This window comes from Centroberyx affinis, unplaced genomic scaffold (assembly GCF_046629955.1).
Source record: "Centroberyx affinis isolate AG114_WGS23_722 - 3 ecotype Tasmania unplaced genomic scaffold, CSIRO-AGI_Caff_v1 ptg005233l_1, whole genome shotgun sequence".
Taxonomy (NCBI): Eukaryota; Metazoa; Chordata; class Actinopteri; order Beryciformes; family Berycidae; genus Centroberyx; species Centroberyx affinis.
In genome coordinates this window covers 28,676-55,389 of record NW_027282606.1, presented here as the reverse complement: position 1 = coordinate 55,389, position 26,714 = coordinate 28,676, and the positions used below count along the sequence as shown (strand labels likewise).

The following is a 26,714-nucleotide window of genomic DNA, read 5'->3' as shown; positions in this document are numbered from 1 at the left end:
AGTTTCATCTTACCATAATACTGATATTTCTGACAGCACTTGAAGGCAGCATAGTTACCTCAAACACCACACTATATCATTTGACACTGTTAGGTGACTCAATTTAGCTACCAATTTATTATATATTGACTTAGTTTATGATAAAGTTAAAGTTATGATTTTGTAGAGAATGATTAAAAAAATTAATACCATTGGTTTCTTCTGTCCTACTGTGTGGTATTGCAGGTGAGATTAGACTACATTTTACAGAAAAACAAAGTTGCAATTAGTTCCATATCCATACTGTATATATTCCATATGGTGTATTATACACTGCTCAAAAAAATTAAAGGAACACTTTGAAAACACATCAGATCTCAATGGGGAAAAAAATCATGCTGGATATCTATACTGATATGGACTGGGTAATGTGTTAGGAACGAAAGGATGCCACATCGTTTGATGGAAATGAAAATTATCAACCTACAGAGGGCTGAATTCAAAGACACCCCGAAAATCAAAGTGATAAAATGATGCGGCAGGCTAGTCCATTTTGCTGAAATTTCATTGCAGCAACTCAAAATGGTACTCAGTAGTTTGTATGGCCCCCACGTGCTTGTATGCATGCCTGACAACGTCGGGGCATGCTCCTAATGAGACGACGGATGGTGTCCTGGGGTATCTCCTCCCAGATCTGGACCAGGGCATCACTGAGCTCCTGGACAGTCTGAGGTGCAACCTGGCGGCGTCGGATGGACTGAAACATAATGTCCCAGAGGTGTTCTGTTGGATTTAGGTCAGGCGAGCGTGGGGGCCAGTCAATGGTATCAATTCCTTCATCCTCCAGGAACTGCCTGCATACTCTCGCCACATGAGGCCGGGCATTGTCGTGCACCAGGAGGAACCCAGGACCCACTGCACCAGCGTAGGGTCTGACAATGGGTCCAAGGATTTTATCCCGATACCTAATGGCAGTCAGGGTGCCGTTGTCTAGCCTGTAGAGGTCTGTGCGTCCCTCCATGGATATGCCTCCCCAGACCATCACTGACCCACCACCAAACCGGTAATGCTGAACGATGTTACAGGCAGCATAACGTTCTCCACGGCTTCTCCAGACCCTTTCATGTCTGTCACATGTGCTCAGGGTGAACCTGCTCTCATCTGTGAAAAGCACAGGGCGCCAGTGGCGGACCTGCCAATTCTGGTGTTCTATGGCAAATGCCAATCGAGCTCCATGGTGCCGGGCAGTGAGCACAGGGCCCACTAGAGGACGTCGGGCCCTCAGGCCACCCTCATGAAGTCTGTTTCTGATTGTTTGGTCAGAGACATTCACACCAGTGGCCTGCTGGAGGTCATTTTGTAGGGCTCTGGCAGTGCTCATCCTGTTCCTCCTTGCACAAAGGAGCAGATACCGGTCTTGCTGATGGGTTAAGGACCTTCTTCCTGTCCAGCTCTCCTAGAGTAACTGCCTGTCTCCTGGAATCTCCTCCATGCTCTTGAGACTGTGCTGGGAGACACAGCAAACCTTCTGGCAATGGCACATATTGATGTGCCATCCTGGAGGAGTTGGACTGCCTGTGCAACGTCTGTAGGGTCCAGGTATCGCCTCATGCTACCAGTAGTGACACTGACCCTAGCCAAATGCAAAACTAGTGAAAAACAGTCAGAAAAGATGAGGAGGGAAAAAATGTCAGTGGCCTCCACCTGTAAAACCATTCCTGTTTTGGGGGTCGTCTCATTGTTGCCCCTCTAGTGCACCTGTTGTTAATTTCATTAACACCAAAGTAGCTGAAACTGATTAACAACCCCCTCTGCTACTTAACTGACCAGATCAATATCCCAGAAGTTTAATTGACTTGATGCTATACTCTGATTAAAAAGTGTTCCTTTAATTTTTTTTGAGCAGTGTAGTTCAAGTACAAGCCACCCTCTGTTGAAAAGACCCCTCAGAAAGAAAGTAGAAAACAATGTTAAACTCATTAAAATAGAATTGCTTCTTATTTTTCATAGTCATTACATACAGTGATGTAGTGGTACATAATAAGGAGGGTAAACTATGGCCTCCAGTTGGTGATCATCATAAGGCAAACAACCACCAATACAAACAATAATCAATTGAATTTGCAGAAAAGCATGCATGTATTGCTTTTTTCTTCATATGACTTACATCAGTTTAATAATACTTCTATGAGTTCACCTCATTAAGATTTCTGTCCAAAAATGGGGGTAAACTTCCCTTGTTATGTGTTAATGTATACATTCAGTAGATATTTCCGTTGTCTTGTTAGAACCATGTTATATCATTTTCATTAATAATCATATAGTCTATTATAAAAGTGAACATATGAGTGCATATAAAAAACATATATATCAAATGTAAACAAAACAGCATCATATTGCAGATTATAGTACATTATATTTTTGTCATTTTCACCAAACACATTTAAGTGTAAGAAAACCTTTATGACGTTTTTACAGGAATTGTATGAGGCTTTGCATCTGGCTTCTCATACAGTTTGTCTCCTCATTGCTGGACAGGAGGGGCTTGGACAGTGATCACCGGCTGAGAAGGAGCAGAAAACAAGGAGAAGAACAAATTAAAGCAGAGGAACGGCCCCCTCCATGATTACTTACCCAGGTGCTGAGGCTTTCAGAACTCACTTCCCCCGCACCCCACATTTTTAACTGCTCAACAATGAAGGATGATGCTACAAGCAAGCAATCAGTGTCGCAACACATTTCAGCTATTGCACATTTCTCGGCTCTACTTAGATAACTTACAACTCTACATTGTGAAATTGTTTGTGTCAACTACAGGCCGCTGTAAGCTGTGCCAGAGACCTGTCAGTGTTTTTGTAATTCCTTTGGTCGCTGATAGAGGTCGATAAAAGTCATAAATTACTTACTACGTCCCTTTAAACAGTTCCACAGCTATCTGAAAACATTTACAGTTGTCTTATCAACAGTTCTTATGTTTTCTAAGAGAGGGTTTTCAGATGGTCTTAACGCAATATTCCACTTAGTTTTAACATGGGGGTTATTTGGCACATGACCGCCATGAAAACCAGAATGTAAACGAATCACCAAGATTGGATGCAGCTGGACGTTTGTAGCGTTGGATTTTTATTTCCAATTCATTTGAATGAGGCCACGAAAATAGCCTGAAAACTGACATTGAACACGTTTGTGAACAGATTCAACAACAGATCCTGCTTTTAAGACAACAAAACATTTTTTTTTTCATGGCGGTCAAGTGCCAAATAACCCCCATGTTAAAACTAAGTGGAATATTGCTTTAATGCACCCTCTGGCGGCCATATTGGATGTCCTCAGCTCTTGGGCAACAGTGGCTGAAAACAGCTGACTCAAGAGAACTGAATAGACTGGGATTGTTTTTGACTGGGAACTGATCATTTTGCCACTGATACATCTCATCAATTTTGTGTTGATGATGTCAGCTTGTTAGCTAGCTAGTGTTTACAGAGCCCCTCTGGGGTCACATGGTAGAAAAAAAAACTTGATGTGTAAATCCGTGCGAACAGATTTGTAAACTGTGCGAACGGATTTCTGAACCGTGCCCTCGGATTCACAACAACATTTGTAAACTGTACAAATCCGTTCGCACAGTTTACAAATCCGTGCACACGGCTACATGCACTCTTCTGTTCTTCAGCGAATGGACCTGCCTTGCATGGACCGCGGTGACCACATCCACCAAGTAAGTTCAATGGTATCTAGATTTAACGGCAGATGTAACGATAGTGAAATTAGTTAAATTGATTTAGCTTTGTGTTTTTGGAGTTTCACAGCTTTTATGTGTAATTTAGCATTTATGCAAATGGATTGTGAAACGGTTTACAAATCCATTCGAACAGTTTATAAATCCGTTCGCATGGATTTACACATCAAGTTTTTTTTCTACCATATGACCCCAGAGGGGCTCAGTAAGTGTTAGCTTGTATCTGGTCAGCTAACCAACAATGTCTTGTTAACACTGATTTACACACTAGCAAACGTAACCAGTATAAGCTAGCGTTAGTAGTGGCTAGTACCTAAATCTCAACATTATCAGGTGCTTTGCTAAGTTAGCCTGCTGGCTAGTTAGCTAGCTAAAAGTTTGTTCAGGTTAACTGAGCTGACTCTTCTCAAGCAACAACTCAGAGTGTTTTGGGCTAAAAGTTACAGTAACCTACATTTGGAAATAAATCTTCCTTATCAGACTATTGACTTTTACTTATTACATTACTGAATTTACCTACAAGTTACAACCACACAACAATCTTTTTCAGGAATCTCTCTTTTTCTAGCCTGGTTGTTTATTTGTTTAGACATTGTTTGTTCACAGCCAATTCTCCAGCGGACCTCCATAATGGAGCCAAATGTGGCTGCTAGGCGATTTGTGTCGCAACTTCAAAGCCTCTATAGCTTTATTTCTCTGCTGACCATCGGGCTCCACTCACCATTTTGGGTGCCGGTGAGCAGCAGTTGACCACCTTGCAGCAGTAGGCAACCAGAGTGATGGAGATGGCGACCAGAGCGGCCTGTATGGCGACGCCCTCAGCGAACAAGTGGGAATGGGCGTTCTGTGGAGAAAGGTTGGCAGGGATTAAGCCTCGACTGAACAGACAAGATATGATGAAACTTAAATGATACCTGTGGGGAAATTTGGTCATTGCATGGTCATTAGTAATAGGATACAGTGAAGAAGAACAGAGCAAATGGGGGTATTTAACATAACACAATTGACAAATCCAACGTCAAGAACATATTAAGTCGAAATGTATGAATGAAATGTAAGAAAAAATTTGAATTACAGTATTATGAGGGTATGCAGAACAATAGCATAGTGAGATAAAGAAGAACATTTATGAAAATGGGTACAATATGAAAATGTACCAAAAAATGAAATATAAGCAAGGCAAGGCAGCTTTATTTGTATAGCACATTTCATACACTGGGGCAATTCAAAGTGCTTTACAGGGTGATAAAAAATACAGTAAAGGTAAAAGATTTACAATTAAAAAGTGCAAAAGTACAGACAAGAGATACAAAAGATAAAAGACTTAAAAGTAAACTAGTGCAGTTCAAATCAAATGAGATAGAAAGATGAAAGAACACAACAAATACAACAAATACTCCCACTTTTAGGTGCACATTGTGAGTGAAGTATGAAATAAGTGAAATAAGTGAAAACTAAAAACCCGCATGAACTATCAAACGCCAAAACATGACAACGCAACCGATGTCGAGAGCGCACGTGACTCACCTCCGCTTTTTGGCAAACGTCGACTGCTGTGCTGTTTTCGTCATAGTGATAAACCCAGCAGGAAAAGTGAATGGGATGCTCCGCCAGCTTGATCACAGTAAGGAACATATTGAACACGGAAGCCACACAGGCCACCATCTGCATTCCCAAACAGGCCTTCAGCTGAGAGACAGAAAGAAAACTGTTGATTCTCATTCATTTCTCTGTAAAAAAAAAAAAAACATTTAGACAAAAATAACGGAAACACCACATGAAAAAGGACTTTGTTGTCACTAAATCGCAATTGCACTTTGGCAGCCCCAAGTGGCAGTGGGAGGTAACTGTTTGAAATTTGAAGGACTTCATTACCCTGAAATTACACAACGTGATGTCACTAAAGATTTCTTAGTGGCTGTTAAGAGGAGATGGTGAAAAAAGAATCTTGGCTGCAGGTCCAACCATCATTAGTGAGTGCAACTTTCTCTGGATGGAGCGCTCGCCAGAATTTAATTTGGGAAAATAGGGTGACTATGGCGCCTCAATTAGGGGCGGATGGGACGCTCTTGATTTAGGTCGGTAAAATGGCTGGATTTTAACAGAATATTCGGTAACGCTTTATTTTCCGGGTCCGCAAGTTCATTTCTTAGGAAGCTTCCTGGAAAGAAACATGAAATTATGTACTAATTATAGGGAAAATAGAGGAAGAGTTCAATGGTAGTTGGTAAATTCCTCCACTTTCTTCTGTTGTTTCCAAGACAGAACCATGAAATTATGTAGAAAATTAGAAATTAACTAAAATTAAAACGGTTCACAGACCGAGCACTAATCAGTGGATAAGACGGATGTTATCAAGCCTTCCATTAGAAAGGATAACTTACATATTAAAGCCTAAACAGCATATATCTGAGAATATATGGATGCCCTTCATTAATTATGTTAAGTACTTAGATTTAACAGATGATCAAGTGAATGACTAATTTTTGTGGACAATGCCATTTCTGAGCTTGTAGAATTTTTTTTTATTATTATTTTTCTTCTAAATGTTATATTTTGTATCTATTGCAATTAATATACTCCATTTTGTTTAGATTACCATTTGTTAAAACAGGAGGAGCATTCTTGTTGTTTTTTTGTTTTGTTTTGTGTTAATGCAGCAATTTTATGTTGTATTTTATATTATATGAATGTAAAAGGCTGTATTTCATGGTGTTGAAAATTTAAATAAAAATATTGTGGAGAAAAAAAAAGAAATTAACTAAAATTAATTAGAATCCAACAAATAACTATATTATATAATTATATGAATAATGACTTATGATAATTGACCTCTGCCTATTATTTTTTCCAATAAATAGTTTATAGTTTTGCAGTTCTTTCCAGGAAATTCTTTTGGAAATTGAGAGTATCTTATCGACTCCACCAGACTGCTTACATTTTCTGTATAACTACTACATCATTTCATGGTTCTTTCCAATAAACTTCCTAAGAAATTGACAGTTCCTTTCTACGAAATTATTGTGGGAGGAATGACAAACGCCACTTTTATATGTGAGTTTTCAAAGCAACATGAGGTAACTAACTACAAAAAAATGTGGTAATTAAGGACAAATGCTGTATTCAGAGCCCACATTGCAGGAGCATCAGTCACAAAAAACTGCCAAACTATTTAATGTGGGGGAGCAGCCTGCCAAACACTGACACACTGCATCAGTAAAGAGGAACAGTGGTCAAGTGGGAGCTCTCCGACAGGGACAGACAGACACTTAGCAGTCTGTGACAGTCTCAACAGAAACTGTACTGAGCTTCACCAAGCTGGTGTTTAATGGCAGAGCTGCAATTCAGAAACCACTAGAATCCAAGGCTGACGCACAAAGATGCATAACCCGGTGTAAGCAGCACAAAACCTGGAGCCGAGAGGAAAAGGGAAAAAGTACTGATGAATCTTTCTGAAGTCCTGACTGGTTAGATACTTCATATTTAGAATATATTGTTTGGTGTTTCTGTTATTTTGCCCGTCCCCTGTATATAGATAACCGAGATGAGCTTCTCCTCTCCAGCCAGGTAACTCACAGTGGGGAGATGGAGGCTCTGCGCCGCTACGGCCACACTCCCAGCTATTATCACCTGTGGAGAGCACAAAATGAACATTCACTCAAAACATCCTCAATAACACTGGGACTAAGTCTGGGATTTCACCTTTAACATAAGATGAAACTTAAACGATTGCTGTGTGGAAATCGCGTCACTGCAGCGGCAAATACTAATAGGTTACATCAAATAAAGTGGAATAAAAATAAGAATAAGGCAAATGATGGATCATATAAACATAAGGAAAGTGACAATTCCAATATCTTAAGCAGAAATTTATGAATGAAAAGTGTGTGCATTATAGCATTATGAGGGTGCGCAAAAATACTGAGACCAGGAAAAAATGAATGCAGAATATACATTATGGGAAATTATATCAAAATATTGAATATATGCAGTATAAAAATATATATATATATACAATATTTAACAAATGAGAAAGATTTGAGAGTGAAGAAAAGTTGCTGAATTATGGAGACTCTAGTGTGCCAAGCTAATTACTATAGACTAGTTCAGTGATTAAATATTACTTTCAATCAATTAATCAATTAATTTCAAGTCAATTAATAATTCCAATTCCAGTGAATTGTGAACCGGAAAATGAATAGGAAAACGCACTACTAAATGGAGTAACAAAAAGTGAAATTTAAATGTTTTCTTTTTTTTTAAATCATCTCACAAATCCATTTATAAATTCAGTCATTTACTCATTTAAACATTTAAAGACATCATTAACACATTAATGAACACTTTATTACATTCTAACAGTTTTTAACTGCATCATTTTAATGTGAATCGAATTAATCACTTTATAAACTGTTTTTGAAATGTTTCTATCTCCATACTTACCAACAGCGATGCGATGATGAAAGATATGTCGAGCCCATAAAAACCACTGTCCTGGGCCATAAACAAGCTAACGCAGCTGATCTCAAACACACTGAGGCCAATTTGAGTGATCTGGGACAGAAGAGACAATACGTTACATCACACACACACACACACACACACACAGAGAGAGAGAGACACACACACACACACACACACACACACACACACAATACCCCTAAAGCTTGAGGCTCAGACTCCAGGTACTTCTGTTTCCTCGCAGGGTTTTTCTGGAAAGTCACTTCGACCAGCGGGCTTTGGGCCGGAGCGCTCCCCGCCTCCACGGTTGCTTCTTCGTCTTTAAAAAAAAAACAAACAAACCCAAAATAAATCACATTTCTTTTTAAGTTGGCTGGTTATTTTGACCCCGGTAAAAAAAAAAAAAAAGGTAGAGGTAGAAACGAGAAAGAAAACACAGTCTAGAACGACTTTAAGGCATGAAAACACGCGTCAACCGCATCTGGAAATCGTTACTGTGAACAACATCCTTCTCATCACGCGCTGCATAGCAAAACATTCGGGATGGTTCTGTGTTTCTTTACCTGCCATCATCACTCTGTCCGTTACGACGTCACAAAGCGATTCCTTTCTGTTTATGACAGGGTATACTGAGCACAGTTGGGGTCAACGACGTTTCGCACCAACGCCCCAAAAACCTTCTGTGTATCTCCGTTAGTTTTTCAGCCAATCCCACCCCGCCCCCTTTTTGGTCAATGGAATTTAACTCCTGCACCCCATTTCCTGTCCTGTCCGTGAGGTTATGAGGAGGTTACAAACACTATCATGCAGTGGTGGAAGAAGTACTCTGATGCTTTACTTAAGTAAAAGTACCAATACAGCAATATAAAAATACTCCATTACAAGTAAAAGTCCTGCATGAAAAATCCTACTTAAGTAAAAGTACATAAGTATTAGCAGCAAAATGTAGTTAAAGTATTAAAGTAAAAGTAGTGGTTTGGTCCCTCTGACTGATATTTTATTATATATGACATCATTAGATTATTAATACTGAAGCATCAGTGTGTAAGCAGCATGTTACTGTTGTAGCTGCTGGAGGTGGAGCTAGTTTGAACTACTTTATATACAGTTAGCTAGTTTAGTCCAGTGGTTCCCAACCTAGGGGTCGGCCCCCTCCAAAGGGTCACCAGATAAATCTGAGGGGTCGTGAGATGATTAATGGGAGAGGAAAGAAGAAAAAACAAAGTTCTGATACGCAAATCTGTTTTCAGGTTTTGGACTTTTTCTCTAATCTTAGATTTTTGCTGAAATATTGGATCATTTGAACATTTATTGAAATGAAACCATGTGAGGTTTAGAGGGAAAAATCACTGTTTGGTGGAGCTGTTAACAACTCATAGACGTCAAAAGCCAAAAAGGTTGGAAACCACTGGTTTAATCTTTAACAATGTGTTGTATTTTAAAAGCTTGTTATATTATCCATTGTGTCAAATCTCCATCTGAAAAGTAACTAAAGCTGTCAAATAAATGTAGTGGAGTAGAAAGTACAATATTTCCCTCTGAAATGTAGTGGAGTGGAAGTATAAAGTAGCATCAAATGGAAATACTCAAGTAAAGTACAAGTATCTCAAAATTGTACTTAAGTACAGTACTTGAGTAAATGTACTTAGTTACTTTACACCACTGCTATCATGATGGGCTATGCGATGATTTTATAGGGAACATTGATCCTGAAGGCTCAGCTGCTATATATATATTTTTAGATTTGGCTTCCAAACAGATTTCTGGCCATTTTTGCTTGATCTTTACTACTGATAACAACTACAAGATCAAATCTGGACTCACTGAGGCTGAGGAATGGAGAGTACAATGCTTCCCTAAAACTTCCAAGACCCTTAATCAATATTATAAGCACATAGAGCTCAGAAATATGGTCCAACAGTTATCAGCATGTATTGTGAGGCTATACTTAAAAAAATAAACCTAGGCTAATATATAATTGGCTTTCTATCTCAAGGCCAGTCTTTGCCCGTTCCCTTGCTTTGTGAAAAAAACAAACAAGGAATCTATGAGTTTGTAAGATTCACTACCCAGCAAAGAGAAAGACACACACAATGACATTTAGAAATACATTCATCTTTATTGGCATGTGAGGTTTACAACATGTAAAAGTGCTGATACACGGTGTCAAGACTGTGCATTACGTCCCTCATTTCAATTCAATTATCAATTTCACAGCATAACCTCACGGCTGGAATCTGTAATTACACTCCTGAGGAGCAACATAAACTGTTCTCCATAGGTAGACTGGGGGGAATCTGTGTCCTGTATTCAATTCTACACAGACAAAATGAGCGTCAATTGACAATTCTCCAACCGACTTACTCTCTTTAAATCTCTACTTCATGAGCCGACAATGACAGAAAAACTATGATTATTTTGACCAATATGCAGTGTGGGCTGCATGTGAAACATGAGGCAATTAGGTGGGATATAGTGCAAGCAATCACAAAGGCAAAAAAGTCAACCACGCAAAAACAATCCCTTATACAAAACATGCTCCAAATATTCCCTTTGTACTGATGACCTAGAATGCAAACATAATGAGCATAATCAGTTCTTCTACAGTAACGGTGATTGGATAAATTCCCCTTTTTGCAAATATTTCCATTTTGAAGTTGCCATACAAGCAAGATGACTTGATCCTTTTTGGGGAAAAAAAAAACAACAGAACAATAACAAAACACACAAGAATTAGTGCTTAAAGAATGGAGAATTAGAAAGCACTATACAATGTATTTATACACACAAGCTCCATGTAACTAAGCCTAAATAGGAAAGCTGGTAAAATTCGACTTAGGGCTTTCTGTTAGTAGGTTAGGTTATCAACCATTGAGGAGGTGGAGCACCAGGTTTTGAGCTCCCACTTTCAAATCCCTTCATTTTATTGTATTTTACTCATACATGGCTAAGGTTGGCTAAGGCACGTACCATGTAGCAACAAGATAGTGGGTTCGAATTTCCCTATGTCTCTCTCTCTCTCTTCCAGTAAACAATGCCCAAACAATAATCTGAAAAAAACAAAACAAAAAAAAACTGGGATACCAGCCAGTCAGTGTCATTCACCTCTGATATGATGGATATGATGCAGTTTGATTGATTGCATAGTTATTGTAAAATTGATCAATACTACACTGGTTGTCTATGGGAAGCCCTTAACCTGAATTGATTCTAATGAGACATAATCAGATTCCCCACAAGTATGCATAAATACTCTGACCTATTCTTAATAGTCTGTATGTATGTATATATTGGTATCATCATCCTGGGTTTCAGTGGAGAGGTTAGTGTCCCATGATGGTCTAAATGCTGTTTCAGAGGCTTTTCCACCGTGACAAGAATACAAATCTGGGAGAAACATTGAATATTTTTCCCTTTTGGAGTTTTCTTGGCATGAAAACGGTCAAATTTAAAGACTGGCACAAAATATCGGCTATTGGCAGCTTAAATACACAAAATATTGATGTCAGTATCAGCCTTCAAAAAACCCCTAACAGTCGAATCCAAGTATTTAGTAACAGGTTGCTAAAACACTATTAATAACAATAACAATGGTAAAGCAAGACGGAAATTGGTAGATACATTTTGAGTGGAAGTGCCCCTTAGCCCCTGAGAATGATCATTATCTTATTGACTTTTGGCTTATCATGGGAGTGACCTCTGGGTGGCCTCTGCCGGGCGCGCTCACAGAGTCTGGTAGCCGTCTGTCCTCCTCCTGCGGCCCAGCAGGTAGGCCACCACCACGATGACGATGAGCACCAGCAGCGTCACTCCCACCGCGATGGCCACGCGGTAGTCCGGCTGGTCGGCGGGGCACTGGTCAGCTGGAACACACACACACACACACACACACACACACACACACACACAGATATCAAATTGACGTCTGACAACTGATAAAAACGTGGACAGCAATCCACTAAACCCTAAGCTATGGAAAACTCCCTGCATCTAATATCATTCAACACCAAAACTTCTAAACCTGCTGATATCCACATATTCCAAATCCACATAGTCCAAATTTCTGACAACATTATTATTTGGTCAATGTGATAAATTGATTATGTGATTAAGTTGAAGGGACTGACAAGATGCTATCATTATTATTACTTTATAAGTCAGTGATTCTCAACTTTTTTCACATCAAGGACCCCAAATTTAGTCCAAGAGCCACGGACCTGAATTTGATGAGATTTTGTCTCTCGGACCCAAATCTGAGAATATTTTTATTGTTAGATATGATTTTGTCCAGAATTCTATGACTATCTGTATTGTAGGTAGAGAGATAACAGTGAAACTATGATCAGAACAGTCATTCTTCTACATTCTCTAATTGTGTTAACTTCTTGTAAATTAAATAATGGTGAAGTTTAACAATTCATCAATTTGCTGGGGACCCCCTGGAACCCCCTCAAGGACCCCTGGTGGTCCCCGGTCACTGTTACTGTTAAACTGCGCATGTCTTGGCAACCCTTACTGGCCTGCAGATGGCGCTGTGTAATAATACTACAATTGCCCTTGACTGTGGTAGTATGATTCACAACAGCAGACACACACTTCAGTAACAACCAATATTTGTGACCAACATCATGATTAATACATTAGGCCTACACCCCCCTTCATGGGATAACACAATACAGCTGCCAAGCATGGAGGTAGCTTTTAGAATTGGCTTTCCAATAGATTTCTAGTGATTTTGGCTTGATCTTTACTCTCCATTATAATGAGAAAAACTACAAGATCAAATTTGGACTCACTGAGGCTAAGGTATGGAGAGAACCACACCTTACCATACCCAGCTGATACCCATGTGATCCACCCTTAGTGATTACTTATTATCTACTTCATCAGATGTTTTCTTAGTTCTACTTTGAAACTCGTATGAGTGGAAGAATCCCAGTGGAGACTTTGTGAATACAAATGTCTGTACTTCCTTGTTGGCCTGACCAAACTTGTTTGTTTCATAATTGTAACCTGACACCTCGACTCTCCCAAATCTAAGAGACTCTATGTGCCTATCGTTGGCAGAGTTTCTGGAAGTGGCACTCTTTTCTTTGTCTGTTCAGCCATGGTGGCTAACGCCGCTCATGCTAACTACCCAGGGGCCGAATTCACAAAACCCTTCTTAATTTTAGTCTTAAGAAAAAAACCAGGAAAAAATGCTATTCTCAAAAACGGTTCTTATATATTTTCTTAACTTTCTTCTTATGTTTCTTCCTAAGAAAAAACGTACGAATAAATGGTAAATAAACAAGCAAATTTTACAGTTACCAACAGCAACCAATGTTAAATGGGTTTTTCCCCAATTGTTTTGTAGATGGAAGCACTTTGGGTTTCCTCCTAGCCTTGTCTCCTAGCCTTGTCTCCTAGCCTCCTAGCCTTGTCTCCTAGCCTCCTAGCCTCAATGGCAGTAAGCCTAAAGTTTATTAACCAGAATTAATTCAGGCCCTATTTTGAGAAGTTCTTAAGTAGGAAAATTAAAGAAATTCGTAAGAAATGAGACTGTTACTAAGAAAATAGTGAGGAATTGGAAGAGCCTTCTTAAGAACTTCCTAAAATTTCCCCATTTCTTACGATCTATCTTAAGAACACACTGGTGAATCCGGCCCCAGTTCTTCTTCTGTTTATTACAAACAAACCAAAAATGCATTACTTCCTGTGCGGCAGAGGATTTTTCCCAAGAAAGAGCTACCAGACACCAGGTGTTTAGAACAGTAAATGTAATTTTTTTTCATGAACTGGATATAGGTAGAATCACTAATGTGTTATATCAATCAGTGATAGAGTAGCAAAATGGACATTTACAGTATTTATATGAAACTGTCGCCAATATTTTTTAATGAGAGAACACTTACGCAAACCAAACTTGCTTTTGGTCACATTGAAGGCCTGCATCGTATCTTGAGTGACATCCAGGTACAGTCCATTCCCCATGTAAAGTGATTCGCTCTTGCAGGAGTAGGAGTGTCCAATCTTGGCGGCAAAGAGATGCACTGACTCGTTTTTGGCTTGGTAAAAGGCATTACCTGCAACATTGAAGAAAAGCAACAAGGGAATGCTAATGATCAGATATCCAAGCTTGCTAGTCTGCATAGCTAGAACTAGTTTAGTTGTTACTGGTATCAGGTGCTTGACAGTAATTCAACAGATTGTGTCTATATATAGCTGGAAAGAGACACACTAACAAGGAAGTTCATGTGGCACCGCCTGGTGATTCTCAAACGCTTCTCGCAATGTTAATATTTGCCAGTCTTGCGCAACAACCACCTGCAGTTGAGATATAAATGCAAATGAACGGCTGGCATGACCCGATCTGAAATGTCAACTTTGAACTGGCAAATAATAATATGTGGAGACTGGGGAAATAGGTTTGTGCTCCACAGCATTTACCCAGCCGGTCTTGACACACTTTGCTTGGTGGTCCACTGACTTACCTCCAGAGCTGAAGGGGTAGAACAAGTTGAAAGACAATGCGTTGACATAGACGGCCTTTTCAGTAGCATTCTGGAGGGGAAAAAAGAAAAAAGGGACAGCTTGTCACCAAGGTTTCATCAAATAGGATTAGGTCATTAAAGGTGCCACGTGTAGCATTTTAACATCAAAACATCATTACCATGTTAATACTGATATATTAGTATAATTACTGTAAACAAACAAGACCATCACTGAGAAGACTGGCAGGCTCTACTGGCCTCTACACTGTATTTTACATTGAGTGGCACCGGGTCGGATTTGGCGGGAAATCTGCTGGATTGCTTTACAGCACAAAACAGGAAGAGGGTGATGTTCTTAAAGCATAAAAGTTCTGAGAAACAATAGCACTAATAATAGAGGGCTTTTAGATGATGTGACACGTTGTCAAACGGCCATAGTCTAAGTCCACAGCTCTTGAGCAACAGGCTGTGAACAGCTGATTTGATCTCTAAACTTATGACTTGGCTGACTCAGCAGCATTCAATAGACATGGTTTGTTTCTGTGCTGTTTTTGACTGGGAACTGATCATTTCACCACTGATTAGATAAGGTCAGCTTGTTAGCTAGCTAACCATAGTATCTGATTGTACACTAGCTAACGTATCTAGTAGGAGCTAGCGTTAGCAGTGGCTAGTAGTTACATGTTAACATTAACATTAGCTGCCTTGCTAAATTAGCCTACTGGCAAGTTAGCTAGCTACCAAAGCCACAGATTTTAACTGTACCACAGTCAAGACAGTATCAGACTATACACTTTACATTACTGAATGGATCTCAACCCACACCACAACGATCTTTCGCAGGTATCGCTCTTTTTCTACACTGGTTGTAATATATTCAGACATTATTTGGACACAGCCAATTGCCCATGGTCTCATTTGTTTACGTTAATTATACCAAGGTATCACAATTAATTTGACACTGATAAATTTAAAAATGCTACATGTAGCACATTTAAAATTCACATCCTGTAGATCTGGAGAGTAGCTTTGGAAAAGCATGGGATTAATCACACAAGCCTTGTGGTATGCGACAGTGTAATGAATTTGTAACAGAGTGGTGTTTTGGGTCATAGCATATACAGTACATACACATTGGGGAACAGGGAATGTTGGGGAATGTTACAACATTTGGTCAAATCTCTTTAAGGTGATTCATCACTTTGCCACAAGGCCAAAGTTTCCCTGTCACATGCTATAAGAATAGATCTGTCAACCACACTTCCCTTTTCTTCACAGTTCTTCACTAATTCCAGTTCCCATATGAAATTACAGGCCTAACAATTTGCTATTGATCAAAAGGCTGAATGAGTTGGTTATTATAAATGTCACATAAATGTCACGTTGTATTAATTAATTAATCATTCAAGGCTTTGTGTAGAATACCAAATCCGTATAATTAGGTCAAAGATAAGATGTGGTATTATGAAACGGGGCTAACCCGATCGCCACATGCTCTCATTATTGTAATAATACCAAATGTATTACAATTCCAGGAAATCAAAAGTACCTTGTTGAACATGAAGGTGATGGCGCCTTCTTTGAAGGTAAGGGTAAGGTTGGCTTTAGGTGCCTCGCACTTCCCTTCTGCTGTTGTCAAGTGTGGCTGAACAATGAAGGTTCCATTCAGCTGAAAGACAAACAGAGGAATCAATCAGGCGACGCACACGCACGATCAATTCAGGCACACTGGACGACCACCTTGTACTGAAAGGATGTCAGTCGCACCGTTCCGCGAGATAAATCGAATGTACTAAATGGAATGTACCTTGGCTGTTACCAGTCGGATCTTCACGGCCATCTGAGCCATCAGGCACACCCCGCCTTTGTCGGTCACGTTGTAGTTTCCCACAGTCAGGTTGGTAGGAGGTGTAGGTTTAGGAGGCGCGGTAGTTGTAGGTTTGGGGGTGGTAGTTGTAGGCTTAGGGGTGGTAGTTGTAGGCTTGGGGGTGGTAGTTGTAGGCTTAGGGGTGGTAGTTGTAGGCTTGGGGGTGGCAGTTGTTGTAGGCTTGGTGGTGGCAGTTGTTGTAGGCTTGGTGGTGGCAGTTGTTGTAGGCTTGGTGGTGGCAGTTGTTGTAGGCTTGGTGGTGGCAGTTGTTGTAGGCTTGGTGGTGGCAGTTGTTGTAGGCTTGGTGGTGGCAGTTGTTGTTGGCTTGGTGGTGGCAGTTGTTGTAGGCTTGGTGGTGGTAGTTGTAGGATTGGGGGCTGTGGTACTGTCGCCAAAGTCAGATGCAGGGGACACGGTGGCAGAAGGTTTCTCTTTCTTTCCGTCTTCAGCAGATGACAGCGCTTCAGTAGAAAAGAGAGAGGAGCCAGTGCATTACAACGCATGCCGCTATCTGAGAATGTTCTAAAGCCTGACCTCTGAACTGGCTGCACATGGGGTTTTTTTTTTAAACAAAGACTGAGAATGACACTGTGTAGCTGAGCGTCTGAGTAGATTGGCTTTGTTTAATAGTCGAACTGCTTTACATGTTGATGTCAGCTGATATCTCTGCGTATCTAGACTCTGCCCCCGGGCTTCATCTGAGTACACAAGACCACAGCGCGCTTTGGCTTGTGCTTTCAGTACACAGCTTATCTCCAGGGTGAAGCAGAGGTTACTGAAACGTCCTAACCCAGCACTCAGAAAGATGATACAGACCTCTCATATTTACTGACTGTGCTCTGAATGGCAGCTGGATTGGGGTTGTACCATTTGTAGTGGTAAATACAAATGTGGGCAAACTTCGGTGATCATCATAAGTAGGGCTGGGCGATATGTTTGAAATCAATATGATAATCACAAGGATTTTTCTTGATATCAATATATATCACGATATGGTTCATGTATGCAAAATCACCTTAAATAATCAAATGAATGTTCATCTCATTGAACCGAATGGTAATGTTAGGTGTGATGTCAAACAGAAATATTCAAATAATATTCCTACCATACCTCATTTTATGAGCGTTTTTCAGTCATATTTGCTTGTCATTATCAATTTAGACAGCAGAAATGTGTGTCACGATATCAAAATATCTTCATATCATCACGATATGATTCCACCGAAAGACGATAAACGATAATATTGAATTATCGCCCGCCCTAAATAAGGCAAACAACCACCAATATGAGCAAGAATCAATTATATTTTTCATAAAAGCATGCAGTTATACTTTAAAAGACCCTATCTTATCCTATCCTATCCTATCTAAGCTCTATTCTGCAACTAAGAAGGCGGGTAAACTGACTGGTTGTAGGCATACTTTTATTTTATTTTTTTAAATACTGTATTTTATTACAACATTGGAGTTGGAGCTTGAGGCTACGCGTTAGCCCTTAATGGGTTAAAAAGCACAAACTGGAAAGGATCCTTCCTTGACTCTGCCAGTAAAAACAGCCCTCCGATCTGCCAGCAAACATGTGACTCAGACCTGTAACTTGCTTATACTGCCGAAAGACTGCGGAAATCTCTGTTCTCTACACAACCCAGGAAGTCAGGGTGAGCTGTCAATAGCACATCCAAGCGTTTTGATTTACAGCCTGGGCAGAAAAAGTGCTAATGCTGCCTTTATGCGTCAAAATACACACGAGCTCTATTAGACAATATTTCCCACCATGGCGTGCATTAGTCGACGGCACGAGGTGAGAATGTGCATTAACGGCTGAATAGAAACTTTTTAACAGCCTGTTTTTTTTAATTTTTTTAAATAATTAATTATTAAAAGTTGTCCGACTGGACCTAAATATCTTAGAAGATGGTCATAAATGTACTGGAGCGGACCCATTTGTCTATATACCATTACAGTTCACCACTAAACCTGCTGAAACACCTTTACAAAATGGTTTCAGTTTTTTACAAAGTAGTAATTTGCGTGTGGCTTACCTGAGACAGCAGAGCAAACAATGCAAAGTAACAGAAGTGCCCGCTTCATGGTGACAACTGTTAAGGATAACTATCTTACTGCGCCAGTTGTTGTGTAAAAGAAGAAACACCACCTCCAGTCCGGGGTTAGAGCTGAATGTGGAACTGAAGTAGCGCTGCGTTCGCTTGATAAAAAACAGCTGCGTCAAGTTGTCAGAAATAGTCGGAATGTGACGGGAAGTAAGGCGACTTATCCTTCAAAATAAGAGCATCACTAGTCCTCAAAGAAACAAATAGGAGTACAGTTACTCTGCTAAAATGTTACGTAGTAGAAGTAAAATTACTAGTGTAAAAGGTTCCTGAGTGAATGTGATGGAGTTGTTTTAAAAAATAGACATTGTTACATTTTTGAACTTTGTGCATTGTATGCTTAGCTGTGCTACTTATACCCTGCTGGTTATATGGGATGTTGAGTTATCAGTACTTGGAAGCTGGAAAATATATTAATTGCACACAACTGTTGGTCTCTCAGTTTGTCACTGCCACTTTGCTGTCCTGTAACTGTTATCTTTCCCATGCAATGCAAAAACGACAGTTAAAGAAAAAAACTTTTATAAAGTGCATAAACAAAGTAAAGCGTGAATCAACACAACAGTTTATAAGATAAGATAAGAGTTTATAATAAGACTATAGTAACTTAGTGATTTGTGAAAGAAAACATTTTTTGAAAATGCCCAACCCCTTTATTCACTTTTCAGCCTCCATAGCCAAAATGAAAAAATAGAGATGCTGACTTTCTCTGGGTGGACCTATTTAGATTTTATCCGGTAAAAAAAAAAGAAGACAAGAACATTGGACATCAACGCTGTTTGGTTTCCTGATTGTTCATCAGGGAGCAAACTGACTGATCTTGATTTTAGAAGGGAAAAGAGGCAAAGATCAAGGCAAAGTTGAGGCTTCAGTGGGGCTTTTATTTCGAAAGCTGTGACCGGAAGTCCTGCAGTTTAATCTACACCTTGATAACTGGTATGAACAGCTCAGGAAACGAAACTGGGGGTGATAGCAGAGGAAAGGGAGCAGACATGGGCCAAGAAATTGCTCAACAGCAAACTGCAGCGGTCATAAGTTAAGCTGCGTGTTATTTTCAACCAGAGGAAAAGGAAACCTATGCCTGGCCTTCTGACTCCTTTGTTGCTTTGTTAATTTGGTTTATATTGAAAATGTGCAGAAACTGTCAAGGGATTGGAGGCAGACGGACTGAAAAGGTGACATTTTGGGCAATGAGTTCAATTGGGCATCAAATTAATATGTTCTCCGTGATCTATCTTGTATCAAAAACACTTCGCTGAACCACCAACACAACATACATGTCAGTGAAGAAGAGGCTTTCTTCACATTCACAGACATTTAAATTTAGTCGAGGAGATTTAGTGGCAATAACAGCAGTAGTAGTAGCAATAGTACTATTACTACTAGTAGTAGTAGCCTAGTTGTAGTAGTATTAGCAGTAGTGGTAATAGCAGTAGTAGTAGTGAGCAGCAGTAGTAACCTACTAGGTGTAATAGTAATAGTACTAGTAGTCTAGTAATAGTATTAGTAGTCGTAGTAATAGTAGCAGCAGTAGCAGTAGTTCTAGTAGCGGTAGTAGTGGTAGTAGCAGTAATAATAGTAGTACTAGCAGTAGTATTTGTAGTAGTAGTAGTCAAGTCAAATCTTTATTCTCCCCCAGGGTAAATTTTGTTTGCAGCAATGGTAAAAAAATACACAACAATAACCACACACCAATCAACATAACGAGACAGTCAAGAAGAGAGTAGTAGTAGTAGCCTAGTAGTAGTAGTAGTAGTAGTAGTAGTAGTAGTAGGCTACTAGTAGTAGCAGTAGTAATAGTGGCAGAAGTAGAAGTGGCAGTAGTAGTAGAGTAGCAGTAGTAGTACTACTAGTAGTAGTAGCAGTAATATAAATAATAGTAGTAGTAGCCTAGTAGTAGTAGTAATAGTAGTAGGAGTAGAGGTAGTAGTAGTAACAGTATTAGTAGTAGCAGTAGTAATAATAATAGTAGCAGTAGTAGTAGTAATAGTAGTAGCAGCAGTGATAGTAGCAGTAGTAGTAGTAATAGTAATAATACTAGTAGTAGTAGTAGTAGTAGTAATAGCATTAGTAGTAGTAGGAGTAGAGGTAGTAGTAGTAGTAGTAATAGTATTAGTAGTAGTAGTAATAGTATAAGTAGTGGTAATAGTATAAGTAGTAGTAATAGTATTAGTAGTAGTAATAATAATAGTAGTAGTAGCAGAAGTATTAGTAGTAGTAGTAGTAGAAGTATTAGTAGTAGTGATAGAAGTATATAAGTACAAGTAGTAGTAGTAATGTTGCTATTAACATTGGACAGAAGAATGTGGCCATTCCTTCACCTCGTGACACAGAAACAGGAAATAAAAGTCATCCCCTCAATATATATCTATACATGCATTTCCATATAACTATATTGGGTACACACACACACACACACACACCCACACCCACACCCACACCCAAGCAGGTGGTTGCACCAGAATTGTTTGGCTGTGAGCTTGTCTGAAATATGTGGTCTAAAGGAGGAACTTGAATATCTAGTTGTGTTCATTGTCACGAGGTTGAGGTGAGAAAAAATCCTGACCTAGTTATAATACTTTAAAATGTTTTACATTGCCAAAACACAATGATAGTTATTTTTATATGGTCAGTTTAATTTGTGTAGTTGTTTGTTTAGTTTCAGCGTTCACAATCAATCCACTAAAGCCTAAGGAATAGTATATCTGTATATATATATGTACATATGTAATATATGTAATAAATATACTTAGAATAAAAACTTATAATACTTTTGCTCGATCTTTTCTCTTCATTATGACATACTGTTTTAGATTTCCCCATTTTTTTATTTCCCGGGAAAACTTTATGATAATGAAGTCACTCTCAGCCAATACCGACGCTGAAAATAAGACTGGGCCCGCCTCCTCTGACGTTGACCGCGAGGAAACTGTGCATTACCATAAAAGGAAAATACTCCCGCATGCGCAGTGGCCTGAGTTTTGTTTGAAGTGAACTGCTGCCTGGAACTGCCCTGCAAGCAGCAAAGTCGCCAAGCATTTGATTTTAACACTACATTTTTCCGATTTCTTCCATATTCTTTTAGTGCCTCTATGCATCGTAGGAACGATGTTAGGCCACCACTATCCAAACGCCGAGAAGTCACAACAACTGGTCAACTATGTGGAGGATTATCTGGAATGTGTGGAGTCCCTGCCTCTGGACATACAAAGAAATGTTTCTCTGCTTCGCGAAATTGATGCAAAGTACCAAGGTATGGTATTTACGTGGTTTATCAACAATTACAACTGTGTGTGTTTCAATCTGGCAAGTTTGGACTGCAGTCTCACCGGGTGTGCTGAAATGGTGGAGCAGGCGCCAGGCTTGTTGTGTTCCCATTTTGCAAAAACCGAACGCCGATTGTAAGTGCTAATATCTGCTTCGATGAACACCAGTGTGACCGAGTACAATTTGGATCATTTCATTGACGAGCTAAGTGTTAAAAAACCAAGTTAGCCAACCATCCGTTAGCATAACCCCGATACATTCCGTTCTCTCGTTATGTGTCAAGCCAAAGTCCGTTAAAAAAATCTGGTAATTTTACGTTTCATTCTATCGGTCAGCATACATGCCCAGTAGACCACGACTCAAGACCTGGTATGAATCGGTAGTGTTCACTGGCAAATTCGGCATTCATATAATCCAACAAGCAGCACTGTATTGTAACAAAACCTTAACTTTTTTAGAATTGGTTCACACTGCTCTCTGCCGCCCACCGTGGTGTATTTTCGTGGAAGATGAGCGTGGGACCGACAGGGAAGTCACTTATGAAAGTTGGAATTTTATTGACATTAACTGCTGCTTGGTGTGTTGGATACACGCCGAAGTCAATATCGAATCCTAATGATTCGGGAAAATGCTTTAAGTCGTGTTATAACGTATGAACCTTTGCCGATGAGTATGGCAACATTACACTGCCGGATTTTGAATGTGGTTTGGTGCTGCGTCCCTACGATAGAGAACAGAACGTATCGGGGCTGATTAGCAACTTGTTTTGCTACCCAATTCCCAGCGACAACAATTAATGTTCGCCTTCTTATTGTTTGTGATGTACAATATTCATGTGTTTGACGCGATAGCTCTCCTATTAATGCGATAGGGTATTTGTATTAACCAGCGTGAAAGTAGTTGGCTTTGCAGTCGTTTGTTTTCCCTCATTGTTGCTTGATGTTGATGGAGGGTGTGCAACGGCTACAACTAGCCTCCGTTACCGATAAAAGCTACACGACATTGTCGACAGATTTACACGCGCGCCAGCTGTAGAGTCAACGACGCGTTCAATTTGAATTGTTTTTAAGCGACATTACACATCCAAGCGTGCTTTCAGTACGCTTGCTCCACAACTCTGCTCCGTCGACTGTCGACAGCAAAAGCGAATCGTTCTTTTCCTTTGAGGCAACCCCCCTTCAACATCTGACTGCCGTCACTTCCTGTAGGCGTACGTTCTAATGCGGAAGTGGAGGCTCCCTCCTCCCCCAGGCTAACAACAATTTACCTGTCAATGGCCTCTCCATTACTGACAAAAGATTAACAAGTCGTTCGTATGTCTGTAGTTGACCTACAGCAAGATTTAGATGGACTTCAACCCAGGTTTTTAACGAAATGTATGGACGTTATCTTACAAATAATGTAGCTAGACCTGTGTACCTATAGCACAACCTTAAACGGTATCATTTGTAATAAGAAAGTTGAGATTCTCTACAGCTGCTGAACAAACATAACATGTGTTCCTTTGTTTTATTTTGTGTTCTATTGATTTTTTGTCTCTGTTGATAACTAATTGATTGTCTCTGGCTTTTGTATGTAGCCCTTGTATCACCATATGAGACTTCAGTAAAATAATAATAATAAAGTAACAGCCCCAATCAAAAATTGCAGTTTGCAATGCATCCCCTGCTTTACACTCAGCTCACATGCTCCTTCCCATGCTTCACACTCAGTCTCACTAATTTGTGGAACCCCCCCCACCCTCCACTCACTCTCTGTTTGTATCTTTTATCATCCAGAGGTGCTGAAGGAGGTGGATGAAGTGTTTGAGAAATACAAAGGCGAGCAGGACGCGGCTCAGCGGAAGCGGCTCCAGAACCAGCTGCAGCGGGCGCTCATCGTCAGCCAGGAGCTGGGCGACGAGAAGATCCACGTGGTGACCCAGATGACGGAGCTGGTGGAGAACCGCTCCCGCCAGATGGACTCCCACTCCCTGTGCCTCCAGGAGCCCGGCGAGGCCGAGCGGGTCCCCGCGGAGCGCCGCTCGGGGGTGCAGGAGTCGCCGGCCCCCGAGCGCGCCTCCACCCGACGCCCGCGGCGCCAGCGCAACAGCGAGAGCCGCGAGTGCCACCCGTCGGCCAACGGCTCGCTGGCGGACGACCCGGCGGAGGAGCTGCCCGTCTCGCAGCCCCGAGAGAAGAAGTCCAAGTCGGCCAAGAAGAAGAAGCGCAAGGCCAAGCAGGAGCGCGACGCCTCGCCCGTCGACTTCGCCATCGACCCGAACGAGCCGACCTACTGCCTCTGCGAGCAGGTGTCCTACGGCGAGATGATCGGCTGCGACAACGACCAGTGCCCCATCGAGTGGTTCCACTTCTCCTGCGTGGGGCTCACCTACAAGCCCAAGGGCAAGTGGTACTGCCCCAAATGCCGGGGGGACAACGAAAAGACCATGGACAAAAGCCTAGACAAGAACAGAAAAGACCGCCGGTCGAGGTAGTGACCGGTCTTCCTCCTCTCCAGGCTGCTCTTGACCTTTGACCCGAGGGTTAAGACTATCCGACGTAGTTCATAACAGTACACGAGATGTTGTGAGAGCACAATCGAACACTATTAGTAGCAGCGCTTATTATTAATCAAGGACTCGTGATCGAACTTGTGCTGTTACACCACTGATTATTCCCACTGGCTATAACTGTATTATAGTCTGGGGAGTCCAGTTGCTGTAAGAATCATCAGCCTGAAGCTGCCATGTCCCCTAACTGTATTGTTTAGCCTTTTCTGTGAGACAATTTTATTTTTTGGATGTGTGACAACAGAATGAAAGTATCTCGCCATCTTTTGGTTTACTATCCTTTTTTTTTTTATTCTGGACAAGGTCCTAATTTAATATAAAGTTAAGCCTACTAATAGTCATTATTATGTTCTCCTGTTTTTGCTAAAACAGTTATGTTTGTCCTTTTATTTCAGCTCACAAAACATCATTCCTAAATTGATCTAAAATATTTAAAATCAGTGACTGTCTATATACAATTATGAGATGAGATGAGTGAGGTCTATGTATGGCTTATAGAGAATAACCTTAACATGTGAAATGTGAGGCCGACTTTAAATTCAGGAGCTGATTGTTGATGGGACACTGGAGTAGGACTTAATGTTTGTGGACATTCTCCCATGTTGTCACTGGCTTAATATCACTATTGTGTAAATTTCTTTTTATATTCATTAAAACAAAGTTATACAGTAATTTAGTGACAAATCCCTCGTCTTTTCTCCTTTACTCCCACCTACATTTCAAGCCGGCATGGTCTTTGGCCTGGGGTACAATTCTGCACACAGTCAGCATAGTCTTCCTCCCTTCAGAAGAAGCTATTTGCCACCATTCTGTTTTTTGGACAGTATATAAAACAAGTTCCACTATTACAGAGCGAGTTATTCCATGAGGGCTTCATTTGATTTGGTCAAAGTTTCTGTTTTCTCCTTATTTCAGGAAATAATCACTTAAAATTGTCACATCCATGTCTTTTTATTGAAGCCGTCTTCGCTAAGTTTGACACTGTAAAGTTTGTATTTTACAAACAACAAAAAAACGAGTAAATGTTAACAAGTCTAATTACATACTGCAGTGATTCTCAACCTTTTTCATATCAAGGACCCCCTCATTCAGTCCACATTAGGGCCATGGACCCCCATTTGATGAGATTTTGTGTCTCAGACCCAAATCTGAGAATATTTTTATTGTTAGATACGATTTTGTCCAGAATTCCATGATTATCTGTATTGTAGGTAGAGAGATAACAGAGAAACTATGATCAAAACAGCCATTTCTACATCTCATTTCTTGTAAATGAAATAATGGTGAAGTTTTACCATTCATCAATTTGCTGGGGACCCCCTGGAACCCCCTGAAGGACCCCTGGTGGTCCCCGGACCCCACGCTGAGAACCACTGACATACAGCATGCACTGCAAAATGACTAAGATGTAAACTAGATGTAGACAGTAGTAAATGGGCTGTAACTCTAAATGGCACCGGTGTTCCCCCTTTAGGATCATTATTTGTCCCTTTTGGCGCGCTTGTTTCATGGCCTAACCCTACATGGGTGGGTGGAGCTTGTCCTCCACTCTGAATCGGCGGTAAAAACCGGCAACAGCAACCGAAACAGAAAGCCACAATCTGATCAGTAAGATCTCTGCAACGACCAAATGTATCAAAAGAAACATTCAGACATCGTACATTTCTTTATCGATTGACTTGCTAAAACACATTTTTACCAAGAGCCATGTATTTTAATTTGCCATAAAATTATTTATAACAAAACCTTGCTTTTTAAGTACCAAGATAGCTACTGTCCCCTCTAAAACACAGCTGTTTCAAAACTAGCTGTTGGTGATGGGTCTTGCATTTCTGGGTCCATTTTGTTGTATGGTTGGTGTATTTTTTTATTGCCATGGATAACTGGTGCTAGAGTTTGATTAGAAGAAAATGTCTCAGAGATCTAAAACATCAACGGTAAACATCAGGTTTGGTGTCCCACAGCTGCGCCTCTTGTCTGTGAGGTTGTTGAAAGGCATTCTGGGAAATGTAGGAAACCTCTTAACTGGAGTAGAAGGAGACGAGGCAGGTTGAGGAAAAGTGGGTACATCAAAAAAAAAAAAGTAAATTACAACACTGTTATCGCAAAATAACTCCTGGAATGCACTGAACATCACAGGTTGCTGATATCTAACAGTAGAGTAAATGAGGGTGGATTTGTCCTTTAATCCAGTGGTTCTCAACGTGGGGTCCGGGGACCACCAGGGGTCCTTGAAGTGGTTCCAGGGGGTCCCCAGCAAATTGATG

At 40.4% G+C, this 26,714-nt stretch overlaps 3 protein-coding genes across 3 annotated transcripts; 1 reads left to right on the top strand and 2 right to left on the bottom strand.

The window, feature by feature from the left end:
* Positions 1-1,871: 1,871 nt before the first annotated feature.
* LOC139666992 (membrane-spanning 4-domains subfamily A member 4A-like) lies at positions 1,872-8,882 on the bottom strand. Its single transcript, XM_071546359.1, has 7 exons — positions 8,743-8,882; positions 8,377-8,498; positions 8,162-8,272; positions 7,295-7,348; positions 5,246-5,407; positions 4,440-4,562; positions 1,872-2,542 (listed from the first exon to the last, which is right to left on the bottom strand). The coding sequence occupies exons 1-7, from the start codon at positions 8,750-8,752 to the stop codon at positions 2,504-2,506; spliced, it is 621 nt and encodes a 206-aa protein (XP_071402460.1). The 5' UTR covers positions 8,753-8,882; the 3' UTR covers positions 1,872-2,503.
* Positions 8,883-10,737: 1,855 nt separating this feature from the next.
* On the bottom strand, positions 10,738-18,715 carry cd68 (CD68 molecule). The gene is made up of 6 exons (XM_071546355.1): positions 18,561-18,715; positions 16,460-16,980; positions 16,202-16,321; positions 14,653-14,722; positions 14,074-14,244; positions 10,738-12,042 (listed from the first exon to the last, which is right to left on the bottom strand). Exons 1-6 carry the CDS (start codon positions 18,607-18,609, stop codon positions 11,903-11,905), a joined length of 1,071 nt encoding a protein of 356 aa, XP_071402456.1. The 5' UTR covers positions 18,610-18,715; the 3' UTR covers positions 10,738-11,902.
* A 2,904-nt stretch (positions 18,716-21,619) lies between these two features.
* Positions 21,620-25,109, top strand: ing2 (inhibitor of growth family, member 2). Its single transcript, XM_071546356.1, has 2 exons — positions 21,620-21,882; positions 23,675-25,109. The coding sequence occupies exons 1-2, from the start codon at positions 21,738-21,740 to the stop codon at positions 24,370-24,372; spliced, it is 843 nt and encodes a 280-aa protein (XP_071402457.1). The 5' UTR covers positions 21,620-21,737; the 3' UTR covers positions 24,373-25,109.
* Positions 25,110-26,714: the final 1,605 nt, after the last annotated feature.

What these genes read in the sequence shown, in the direction of transcription:
- LOC139666992 (XM_071546359.1), bottom strand. An exon ending in TCATCATCGCATCGCTGTTG is followed by an intron (nt 7,349 to 8,161) that starts GTAAGTATGGAG and finishes TGCTCTCCACAG; the next exon opens with GTGATAATAGCTGGGAGTGT. An exon ending in AGAGCCTCCATCTCCCCACT is followed by an intron (nt 5,408 to 7,294) that starts GTGAGTTACCTG and finishes TCTGTCTCTCAG; the next exon opens with CTGAAGGCCTGTTTGGGAAT.
- cd68 (XM_071546355.1), bottom strand. Translation starts at nt 18,609, where the DNA reads ATGAAGCGGGCACTTCTGTTACTTTGCATTGTTTGCTCTGCTGTCTCA. An exon ending in TCACCTTCATGTTCAACAAG is followed by an intron (nt 14,723 to 16,201) that starts GTACTTTTGATT and finishes TTTCCCCTCCAG; the next exon opens with AATGCTACTGAAAAGGCCGT. An exon ending in CTACCCCTTCAGCTCTGGAG is followed by an intron (nt 14,245 to 14,652) that starts GTAAGTCAGTGG and finishes TCAATGTTGCAG; the next exon opens with GTAATGCCTTTTACCAAGCC.
- ing2 (XM_071546356.1), top strand. Translation starts at nt 21,738, where the DNA reads ATGTTAGGCCACCACTATCCAAACGCCGAGAAGTCACAACAACTGGTC. An exon ending in AATTGATGCAAAGTACCAAG is followed by an intron (nt 21,883 to 23,674) that starts GTATGGTATTTA and finishes TTTATCATCCAG; the next exon opens with AGGTGCTGAAGGAGGTGGAT.